General features: G+C 40.1%; 1 protein-coding gene across 1 annotated transcript in view; it reads right to left on the reverse strand.

The window, feature by feature from the left end:
• LOC308385708 (sodium/hydrogen exchanger 9-like) overlaps positions 1-12442 on the reverse strand; it is a 62816-nt gene that overhangs the window by 7190 nt on the left and 43184 nt on the right. The window contains exons 13-14 of the mRNA XM_080864823.1: positions 3866-3911; positions 2385-2440 (exon numbers count right to left, since the gene is read on the reverse strand). Of these exons, the coding sequence (XP_080720949.1) occupies positions 2385-2440; positions 3866-3911 (102 nt within the window). The remainder of the gene's footprint in view (positions 1-2384; positions 2441-3865; positions 3912-12442) is intronic.

The raw sequence follows: 12442 nt of genomic DNA on the forward strand, positions 1-12442 counted from the left end.
TGTGCCTTGCTAACAAAACCTGTTAGCATTAGCTGATAACTTAGCACTCTATCCCCTTATCCAAAAATGATCAGTTTTTCAAAAAAACCCTGGGCAGTATAAAATAATTATTCCCTCTATTATCGTGAGGGTTACGTTCCAGGACCCCTGTGATAGGTGAAAAAGCATCAATTAGAAAGCATGTTTATTTTATTATTTTATGTACATCCAAAGGCAGGTGGTGCAGGGTGTTTTACATATAAAGCACCTTAAATGTGAGAATAATGCCTTGATCCATCGGCTGGATCAGCGATGTGGTGTTTGGTGGTAAGAATTTAATTTGTACACCTTCAAACGACAGGTCCCTTTTATTTCAATTTAATATTCTTTTAATATAAGTTTAAATAAATATGTGATATTTTCATTTCAATTGTTAGAAAACGGTTATTTTACTGCAAAAATAATTACTAATTTTAGGCCATACATAGTTAAACATGTTTGTTTAATCTAATCTCAGGGTGTAGCTTGTTACTGTTAGCCAATATACAGTTTTACAGTCAGATCTACCCTCTCTCGTCGTATCTGGTTTCAGAACTACACATACCAGCTCTCACTGTTCATGAGTAACATATTTAATACCTCACAGTCTCAGGCTACTGTTTCAATGTGTCTCAAGACGTAACAAGAACACAGACTACACACACACTTTATACTACTTATTTTAATAGTTATGAGCGGACCATGACTTTTCAGGAAAGGAGGGACACAGGGACCTTCCTTTCCTTTTTGATCTCTTTCTGTGAGATCAGTAAAGAAGAGACAAACTTTTGAGAAACATTTATTTCATATTCTTAGATATCCCTATAAAATTTAAATAGATAATTATATAACCCTTTTGAGTGTTTAGGAGTTACTTATGTTATTTATAACTCTTCCTGCTTTAATGTAAGTTACATCAAAGAGAAGAAGGGAAAAAACTCTGTATTAAACTATCAGTCATGTTTGAACACACTCACCCATTCATTGTCATGGGTGCCGGTATAAAAAAATGTATTTAAATATATTTTGCATGCTGCCAAAATAATATTAACCTTGTAGCCTGATTTGTTTCATTATCAAAGGTCAGCTACGTAGCCGGGATAATGCCATTTCTGCACTCTCATTCAATTAAAAAGCACAAACCCCCCCAAAAAACAAACAAAACCTCAATTACGCATTAAATGACTATTCTTAATGATGATGCCATCAATCCAACATTGCACTGTTTTGCAGAAGAGATAAAGCCCATAAAGTAAGATGATGTGCTCCTTACCAAGCACCAGGTCATGAAGTCATTAGGGAGCAAAATTCAATTAGCTTAAACTTAATGCAATCCTCGTGAAATCTTCCTGCAAAGAGTACAACTGTTTTCCTTCTCCAACTACACTCTCTGCTTACAAGACCATCTTAACACGTTGTTAACACCAACAGAGGCGGCAATAGTTAAGCACTTTGGGAAATAACACATACTATTGTGCAGTTGGGGAGGGAAGTTCAACACCATTCCCACAGAATAAGTTTGCAGCTAGTAAACCCTTAACTTTGTTTAGAATAAAGACTGACAGAGAAGCAAACTGTTTGCTTTGGAAATGAACTTTAGAGGTCCTGGCCAGATTTTGTTATCCTCAGACAGTCACTATAGCTGACTGGCCCTTTATTTATTGTTGCTACAGACAAGAACATCAACCTTTACCAAATGCAAATATATATATTTTCCAGATTGTTGCAAAATAAAATAAAGGTGAACAATGGAGTAAATTTCTGAATGCAACCTGTGAATTTATCTAATAACGGCAAAGGAATGTACAAAATGTATTCTTGCACGGAGCAAAGACTGTGGAGTTTTGGTCCACAGAAATGAATTATAAATAATTTAAATATTAGATTTTAGATATAATATAATATTTGCTGCTTTTCTATCTGGAAAAGGAGTGCATTGTTGGAGTACTCTTTTAATAGTCACGATATTCATAAGACGTGATTGCTGAGAACTGTCACATGAGAGAAGTCACATGGATAATCGTGTTTCAAAGTTGACTTGAAAATGAGGAGCCTCTTAGATAAATGCATCCTAAAGAATCGTTTATATCAGGGAAACTACAATGAGAGCGTGTGTGCAAATGGTCCTAATATAGCTGCACAAAGGAGGTCATACACAGTGTATGTTTGCTAGCAGGCCACACACGTTCTTTCTGAACTTTCTGTTTGTCCTGATAGATAAGGGTCTTTCTTCAAAGTCTATGTAATGAAGCACTATTTTTTTCTGATACTCACAGAACAGTAGGGCTCCACAGAGCGCTGCGTTAATTATTGTGAGTGCAAGCAGATGTGAGAGTGCTTTGGAGAAAAAAGCAGTGAAAGGATACTTGTAGTCGAGAGAGTGCCACAGGCCCTGTGTTGTGTCTAGCCTCTCTGTAGCAATCTGTAAACCAGAAGAGAACCAATGTTACTCGCCGACAAACAAAGCCCGTCTGCCGTGGGCTGTATACGGTGCTTGATGGAAATGCCGAAAACCTGCACCTGTGCATGGTCAGCAGGGCCATATCACATGACCACAGCTTGAACAAGAGGGTCAGACCTAATAAAGGGAAAATCCTATTCCCAAAAACTGAACTACCAATAGAGATCCCTCCTCATTACAGTAAGAACAACTGCTCTGGTCTTGCATGCATTCAACTGTTTCCATAAAAAAAGAAATAAAAAAGCTCGTCTCCCCACTGGGATCCTCCTCCAGCTTTACTTGGCCACACTATCTATTTGGCCGCTTGATACCAGAGAGATGCCCAGACCTTGTCCCATTCATAGCGTGCAGATAATCGTCGGTTCAAATAAGAGAGTGAATGGTGAGCTGCTGGGAAGCAGCGATGGCAGGGTGGGTGTATGCACAACAAAAGGCCACACTCAGAGGGCCTCTGTTGTGCTCTGTTCTGGATATTGCGCAGACCATCACTCAAAGCGAAAGCGAAACTGCATTTCCTCTTGAAGTGTTCTTCACTTTAATGCCATGTGGTCTTAAAATAAACAGCAGACCCAAGATTAAAGGCTGGACGCCCATTATGTGTCAGTAGGAGAGGATGGAAGGATATGCTGCAAGTACAATATTTGCAGAAATTATACATATTAGTAAATCCCTATAATGTACAGTTCTCAATATTTAAATAAGAAATAGTGTGAAAGAAGAATGTGTTGACCACAAAACCGCTCGAAGTTTTATAGTCATGTGACTGCCCTCTCTCACATGTTCAGCGAAGCTTGCTGCTTCCAGTGCGACACAATGCGTATGTAGGCAGAATCACTTCTTGTAACACAGTGAAATGTAAGTGACTGTGTGACAGTCAATATTAGAAGCTGTTGGGCCAATACTTGTTTTTTTTGGTGTTGAGCATATTCTTGGAAGCATTATTTTCTTAAGCTTAATGTGCACTCTTTCTAACTAGAGTAGCCCCCTGAAACAAATCAGATACATTCGTAAACAGACTGCAATGATGTTCAAGCTTCAGCATGTTAAAGCACACGGAATGACAATTAACTTGCCGTAACCCATCGATAAACAGTGGCACTAATATACAATCTTCTAAATGGGATTGGAGAAGCGATGCCTGCACATCAATGCAAATTGTGCTGAGAAGGATTTAGAAAGCACCGATTAAAAAAAGGATCAATTTGGAATATTTAGCCGAATCCAGTTATTTGACAGTCACATAATATGTGGTGCATAAAGAAGGAAGCTGATAAAAATTTCTATTAAAAAAGGCAAAATTTGATCCCAGAAAGAAAAACAAGAGGATGAATAAATATAGTGAATTTAGAAAAAAGATTTATCTATAGTAGAAACAACTGCGCTTACCTCAAAAATGCGGTCCTCCTGGTTTTCATCTGGATCCACCCCCACTCTAGAGTGAATTAAAATAGAAGTACAGTGAAATCCTGACTCACTGTGCAATAATAATAAGAATTTCCAATAAGAAGAAGAATTCTCAGATGCTTTTGCTCTATAAGAATAGAACAAAGGTATTGGAGAAAATCTCCAATCCCGTTTGAATAGTCTAATGCTGCATGCAGCTTAGCAGGGAAGGTGACAGTCAGTCCCGTAACACGGTTTAGTTCTGAACATGACCTTTCAAACAGTTTCATCAAAATCAGCCTCATCTTCCACATCACACTGGGAAAATGTCAGCTGGGTAAACCTTTGATAAATGACAAACAGCGACGCAATTATGCTCGATATCATGCGCGGCTGCTGTTATTATCCTGTCAAGGTGTGTGGACCCCACTTTGCTGCGACAGGGCAGGGAGGAGAGGCCGACTGGCTGCTTGTTCACTCTGAGCTGAAATACAGTGACTCAACAACAGCCCGACACAGTCCCCATGAGCCACTTCGTCTCGCAATGAGAGTGTTATTTCAGAGTGTGCGTGCATTTGCTGCTTTTAAGCCTAAAACTGTCAGACTTTCTTAAAGCCAAATGGTGAAAATCTTGATATAACAACCTACCACCTGCAATCATCTACATATATACGACTGCACAAAACAGTGCACCAGCAGCACCATCAGTAGACTGGGGGCTTAAAGAGATGCAGGGAGGGAGATGGCTGTCGATTCTTGTTCCTTCAGGTCAGCAGTTAACTCTAATAGCCTGGCATTACTGCTCGGGACATTTTGAAATAGCCTTCTGTGCATTTGTGTGTGTATGTGTGCTTTTGCTTTTTTTTTTAGTGTGCTATACTAAAGCCTTTTACTAAGAATGCAGTGCAATAACACAAAAGACAGGAGATTCTCATCAGAGCATTACAGCTCTGCGAATGGTTGTACAGATTGTGTCTTGGCAGCCGTTCTTCCATAATCCATCTCTTTGTCAATGTTTGTCTTGACTGTGCTTCAGTTTCTCCCTCTCAGATGACTGCTCATCTTGTTTTTGCTTCTCGAATTTCAGCTTAGTCTTTGTATTTTCTACAGTGCAGTGGAGGCTGCTTTGTGCCTCAGTGTGACACAGATGCTGTGGTTTGAAACTGTCATAAAGAAAAATCTGGACGTGAATGTATTTGTTGTCTCACCTGATATACGCTGGTAGCATATCCTATTACAGAGTTTTCTCTCTTTGTCACCTAATAAATCTAAAGGGTCTAATATAACGATAACCTGAGTAAACACAACGTGCAATTTTTAAATGATGATTTCATTTGTCGAGAGAAAGAAACTATCCAAACCTACTTGACCCTATGTGAAAAAAAATAATTGTCCCCTAAATCTAATAACTGGTTATGTTGCTCTTGGCAGCAAGAACTACAATCAAGCATTTGTGATAACTGGCAATGAGTTTTTCACATCACTGTAAAGGAATTTTTGGCCCACTCTTCTTTGCAGAATTGTTTTAATTTGGAGAGTTTTTCGAGCATGAACGGCTTGTTAAGTTCATGCCCAAGCACCTCGATCTGATTTAAATCTTGACTTTATCTATGCCACTCCAAAACCCTTTGAATCCATTCAGAGGTGGACTTGCTGGTGCGTTTCCCAACATTGTCCTGCTGCAAGTGCGCTTGAGCTTCAGGGCACAAACTGATGGCTGGACTCTCCTTCAGGAGTTGCTGGTAGAGAGCTGAATTCGTGGTTGCATCAGTCATACCAACTTGTTCATGTACTGACGCAACAAAGCAGCCCCAAACCATCACACTACCGCTACCATGTTTAACTGTTGGCTTGATGTTGTTTTTATGAAATGTTGTGCTAGTTTTACAGCAGATGTAAAGGGAGTCAAGTTTCTCATCAGTCCACGGAATATTTTTTAAAAAGTCCTTAACTAAGGAAAGCGAGGCTTGCATTTCTTTAGATGCTGTTCTGGGTTCTTTTGTGACCTCCTGGAGGCGTCATCGAGTAATTTGGATAAACCGGCCACTCCTGGGAAGTTTCATCAGTGTTTCAAATTTTCTCCATTTGTGGATAATGTTCTCACTCTGGTACACTGTAATCACAAACCCCTAAATATGAATAATTATTCCTTTGACAGATGTCAATTATTTTCTTTCTGATCTGTTTCTTTAGACTGTGGCTTGATGTGTTGCTATTAGAGATCTTTTAGCTTACATCACTTTGTCACATAGGTGCTATTTAAGTGATTTCTTGATTTAACAGATCTGGGAGTAATCAGGCCTGTGTGTAGCTAGCGAAACTGGCCTCATATGATTAATCACAGCTTCTATCACATCATCAGTTTTTACCTTACATCACTTAACCCCAGCCGTCGTTCTCCTCTTCTTTTTAATGTAACATTTTTCATATCGCTATCATCTCTACCCTTTCTTTCCCCTTTGTCTTCCAACCCCACTTCATCTTCTCTTTGCTAATTTGTCTCCCCTTTTAGCATTTCAATATCCATTTCACTCTCTCAGATCACTCTTCCTCTCATCACCACCTCTCACCTTCTCTCAATCCTCGTTCTTCTTTCTCACCACCATCTCTCTCTCCTCTATTTTCTCACCACCACGTGGATCAATTCTTTCTCTCAACAGGAACAGAAAGGGAACTGAGATCAAATTTGTGCTGAATTATTCTTAAATTCCCTGAGAACTGCTTTTATCATGCAAGGGCTAAAATGGAACAATTTATTTTAGGGCTGTGGAAGAACCTTGTGGATGGGGCAGGCTGTGACAGGCACATGCAGCCTGCACTGCATGTGACGCATCCCCTTCAGCTGGTGGAATGCATTCTGTGGCGACAGGCTCTGTCGCTGAGCTGAAAGAAAGAGGAAAGGGCAGATATGTTGCAAGGGAAGCGAACGAGAAGAGAAAGCTGCGGGTGTGAGCAAAGAGGAGATGGCGAGTGCAGCAAAAAACAACAACAACAACAACAACAACAAAAAAAGTAGTTTTGAGTTTCTTGAGTATGACGGAAGAATATCTTTGCTGACAGTGTCAGAATGAGTGGATGCTATGTTGGAGAGTGTGTGTGAGAGGCAGGGAGAGTGAGTGAAAGATAGGACAAGACAGCCAGAGACAGACAAAGAGGGAGAGACATAAAAGAGAATGGAAAAACAGTTATGTGGGGCTCTCACTCAATCCCAATGCAAGAACGGAACAAGGAGATAACAAGGCAGTGGGCGTTTGTGAGCCGGTGTCCTTTCACGGCCTTGCTTTTCAAATTGATACGCACCCTGTGCACTGGGATTCAGACAAATCAAGTCCAAACTAACTACCCTGTGACTGTGAGTTCACATGAATAACTCTGTAAATGAATTAAAGTGGACAGCCAGGGGAACGCAGCGGGAGAGAAAAGAAAGCGCAACAGAGGAGGAAACGCGTGTAAACTTTGCATAAATTCATATCTACTACAGGAAAATAGGGGCGCAGACGAGAGCTGAGTCATAGATACTTTTGTAATGAGCCTCCACAGGAATATGTGATCCTCCCATGGCCCACTTGTTTCTCCAAATGAGGCAGAGTTACCCCCATTCTGTAAGGAAATCACATCCCATGCAATAAAAGTCAGTCAAAAAGAAATTCACCGAGGAGCAACTCGATCTCCTGCAATCTGGCAAGATTGTAAGACAGAGTTGGTGCTCCTGTTGTGCAAGTCCTCAGCATTGTACAAAATCAGTGGCCTTTTTATGTGCTGATACAATCATGTGTTGCAATAAGCTCCAGTGCTCCTCAAACATCTCTGGACATATTCCAGGATGACACAACACTTTGTACGGGGCCCTTACTTGACGACTCAGCCGGTTCTTTTGGGGAACATTGCTATTAATAACAGCATGTTTTTAGGCCTGAGTTCTTTTATGTAAGAGAATGAACTTCTTTTCTTTACCTTATCTTGCGCAGCCATACATAAAAGCTGGAATTACACAGCAGAAAGCACCCTCGCACACACATAAATATCTCCTTACAAGTTAATACTTCCACTGTGCCTGAGAGAGAAGTGGAAGAGTGAAATAACTTGGCCTTGGGCAATGACGAAGTATGCGGTAGGAATGTGTACGCGCAAATGTATATGTGCCCGCGTCTCCATTGGACTGTTATCACTCTAGCTGACAGTAATGGGCTGATAAAGCTGAGCTCACTGTCTTGCAGGCACACTGAACATGAAGCCCCCTGAGAGACTACAACTGCTTTGCATGTATACCTCATTTATACACTGGGGGGAGTCTACAGGTAGTGTCTCAATGTGTTTGGCGGAGATTTTGCCCCCCAAAAAACGACTTGCAATTGTTTATTAAGGAAAAGAAAATGAGATATAATTGGAAGCTTAAGTTAAGAACAATCAAATAAGCTTCTTTTTAAGTTCAAGAGCTCAAGGATGAAATACTTAGCAGGCAGGGTAAATTAAGTTACAGCACTCCTCCCTTGTGCTACGCAGGCGATGCACAAGTTCTTTTTTTCACTGCTCCGAGAGAGAGGCAGGGGATAAGGAAAACACGGAAGAAAATCGAAATAGGGAGGGGGCGAGACAAAGACAAAGAGGCAGAATCTCACAGGGACTGTGTTTGCACTATACTGTGAGTATGGACAAGAGGAAAGCACATCCTTCTAGTTTCCTGTTTGAAAATCCCATTTGGCTGTTCTTCTCACCGGGGACACACTGATATCATATTTGACAGCTCTCAGGAACAGAGCCTGGAACCAAAGCTGACACATACGCGAGGATATTTTCTGGGTTTAAATTCTGCCCCACAGACTTTCCAGCTACAGCAAACACACTTTACCCCCAATCATAACTACAGAGTACTTCCAGAAAACAGAGCACTTTAAATAAAGTATTGAATGTAAGTGTACAGATGCTGTTACATACGCCATATCATATAAAGGCGACTGCAAGCTCAACGGAAGCAAAATACATGTACATGTGTGTATTTGAATAACAAATAATTTATTGCACTACAGTTAATTCATCAGTAAAAGTGAGTAGATGCTACAGGTTATACGGGTTATATCGCAAAAAGGACGTATATGACTATAAAATAAAATCCCCAAACAGTGCAGACATCAATACCTGCAATGACTCATAGGCTGGTTTTAAGATTTCAATGTAGTGTAGGCTTGGCACTGACAATAAAAAAAGCAGCAGTTCAAGTAAAGCAAAGATTAAATTAAAGATGTGCCCCCCTCTCACTGTGCGAGCATTACGTGTAAGTAAACACAATGACACACATGATTATGACTTCATAAGACGTGTAAATATATTCGCCTGATCCTTACATGGCATTTATACTTTGCTAGCAATGTGAATTTAAAAACCTTGCGGGCTGCAGGAGCTGCCGAAGAATAACACTGAAGTTATCGATATGCGATGACTAACCACAATCACACGTTATCCAAAACAAAATCCTGAACTTGAACTGCAGATGTCATGAGAAAGTCGAGCCAAGAGCTCTCTCACACCCACAAAACTCTAGCACCCCACCGTGAGCTCTGCAGTGCGATCAGCTCCACAACTATGCACAAAATGAAACCTTCAAGTGCCTGAACAGTCAAGCGCGACTGTTTAAGACATTACATATTGTGCAAGATACTGCAATCTTGGATGTGGACAATAGAACATAATGTCTTTCCAAGCTTTAAGACAGATAAGTTCACGCGGTCATGGCCGAGCCCTGTATCGCTCAGTGTTATGACTCTGCTGTGGATAAGGACATAAAACTGGAACATAAATTTCCCTTCCTGATACTGCAGTCTAGCAAAACAAAGCGTCATAAATGACCAAGTCCTCGACTGTAATATGTAGGTCGATCTACAAAGACCCAGAATGTGCTTTCACCTAAATTTCAAATCACTTGAGCTGGTGTAAAAATAAAACTGGCAGGGTAGTGTAGAGGGACGCGTGTGCCTGAGATGCACGTGTACTGAAGATATTAGCGGGATGCGCAAAACATTTACATAAGTGCACGGTTCGTTCGTTGTCCTCTTCTTATCTCATCTAACCAGGCAAAACTTTTTATATGCTCGGCCATTTTGCTCACTGATGAATGATCACCCACTCAGCAGATGTCCAAATATTATGTTATCTTTTCTGTTGTTTGAACTGAGCTATGAGATATCGATGGCCAGAAATAACTCTGGATATGTAATACCAAGTTGGACGTTTTGGCTAGTCAGAACCTTGAGCAAATTACTCACAGATTTAGCACAGTCATTGCAATGGAATTTTCCCATTTTTAAAATACATTTGTTATAACTTGGGCTGTATTTTTTATGCATTTAATTTGCATTTCATGTAGACAAAAGACTTTAATCAACTAAAAATTTAAATAATCTGCCTGAGAAGTGATAGCTAAACCCATTTGCCCTCAAAAATGCCTTAATTCAGAGATTAGATAGATTCGACATGACGCTGGAAGCATTCCCCAGAGATTTTGGTTCACATTGACATGTTAGCATCAGTCAGCTGCTGTATGATATGAATCTCCCATTGCACCAAATCCCAAAAGGTGCTCCACTGGATTGAGATCTGGTGACTGTGGAGGCAACTTGAGGGCAGTGAACTCATTGTCCTTTGAGTTTGAGATTGTCTGAGTTTTGTGACATAGTTTGCGTGCCACAGAAAATGGGTACACTGTGGCCATAATGCAATAGTGGTGAGCAACAATACTCATACTCAACTGGTACTAAGGGATGCAAGAGATAATCCCTCATTATACCACCAGCAATTTAGTTCAATTCAATTTTCGCCTCAAGGCGCTTTATATTGTGTGGTAAAGACCCTACAGCCTGGACTGCTGATACAAGGCATGCACTCCACCATCTGAATGTTGCAGCAGTAACCAACACTCATCAGACCGGGCCATGTCTTTCCAATCTGTTGTCCAATTTTGTGTGAATTGTAGCCTCAGTTTCCTGTTCTTCGCTGACAGGAATGGCACCCGGCCATTCTCTTCTGACCTCTGGTATTAACAACAAATTTTTGCCAAGTCAACTACTGCTCACTGGGTATTTTCTCTTTTTCAGACACTAGAGATGGTTGTGTGTGAAAATACGAGTAGATCAGCAGCTTCTGAAATACTCAAACCAGCCCATCTGGCTCTAATAACCAAATTCAAAGTCACTTAGATCGGTTTTCTTCCCCATTTTGATGCTTGGTTTGAACTTTTATGTTTATATTCAGTCTGACGAATTAAAGAATCAATCAAAACGTCTCTTTACGGTCATACATGTGAATGTGTGCTGTGCAATAACAGAAAATACAGACATTCTGAAAATATTACTTCATCACATTTTTGCACAGATGAGATTAGGAGATTAATAGCAGTCTAGTCTTCCAACAACAACACAATAACGCCACAGCAATCAGCTGCACATATTTCTCTAAGGACTGGTAATAGGGGAAAACATCTACCACCCTAAGTAACATTACCACCTACCAGCAACTCTAAACCTCACCAATTACAACCCCAATTCCAAAAAAGTTGGCATCATGTGTAAAATGTTAACACAAACAAAATGCAATCATTTACAAGTCTCACAAACACTCATTTTATTCACAATAGAATGTATAAAAACGTATCAAATGTTTAAATTGAGAAATTTTACTACTGTTTGTTAAACATTAGCTCATTTTGAATTTGACAGCAACACGTCTTGAAAAAGTTGGGACTAGGGCAACAAAAGGCTGGAAAAGTAAGTGGTGCTAAAAAAAAAAGAAAGAGCTGGAGGTACATTTTGCAATTCATTAGGTTAAATAGCAGCAGGTCAGTAACATGACTGCGTATAAAAAGAGCTTCTTAGAGAAGCAGAGTTTCTCAGAAATAAAGACGGGCAGAGGATCACAAATCTGCAACAACAACCAAAAGTCCAAAAACAATGGTCGAGTATCTCATCATCTTGCATTAGTTTCTATCTAGAAAGACACCACTGATACTGAAAGCTATACACAGGTTTCAGAACAACACATGCTCCCATCTAGATGATGTCATTTTCAGGGAAGACCTTGGATTGAATGACATATCAGACAAAAACGGGACAACAGTCATCTCCAAAAGGTCCAGCTGCAGGTCTCCTCAGATGTTTATGGGCTGAAGGGAAGAAGAAGAAGAGTGGATGCTACACAGTGGCCATGTCCCAACTTTTTGAGAAGTATTACTGCCATCAAATTCAAAATGACCTTCAATTTGTCCCCTCATTTGATATTTTTTCTGTATTCTATCGTGAATAAGTGAAAGAAAATGGATCGATGGAAATTTCTCTCATTTTATTTGAGTTTGTGAAAAACTAATTTAAGTGGCTGCTGGCTGTAATTGTCATGAATTGTGAGGTCGAGGACTCAAATGCATACTTTATTTTAGGCAGAGAAATGCCCAAAGTCCATATGTACGCACAGGTGAATCGAATCTAGATAACAAGACAAAGGGTTACAAAGTAACTAACCAATACACAGACTACACACACATATATGTAGCAACCTAACATTAGTAGTGTGGAATGAGATATAAACCCTAATCAT

Source organism: Rhamphochromis sp. 'chilingali', assembly GCF_963969265.1.
Source record: "Rhamphochromis sp. 'chilingali' genome assembly, chromosome: 18".
Lineage (NCBI taxonomy): Eukaryota > Metazoa > Chordata > Actinopteri > Cichliformes > Cichlidae > Rhamphochromis > Rhamphochromis sp. 'chilingali'.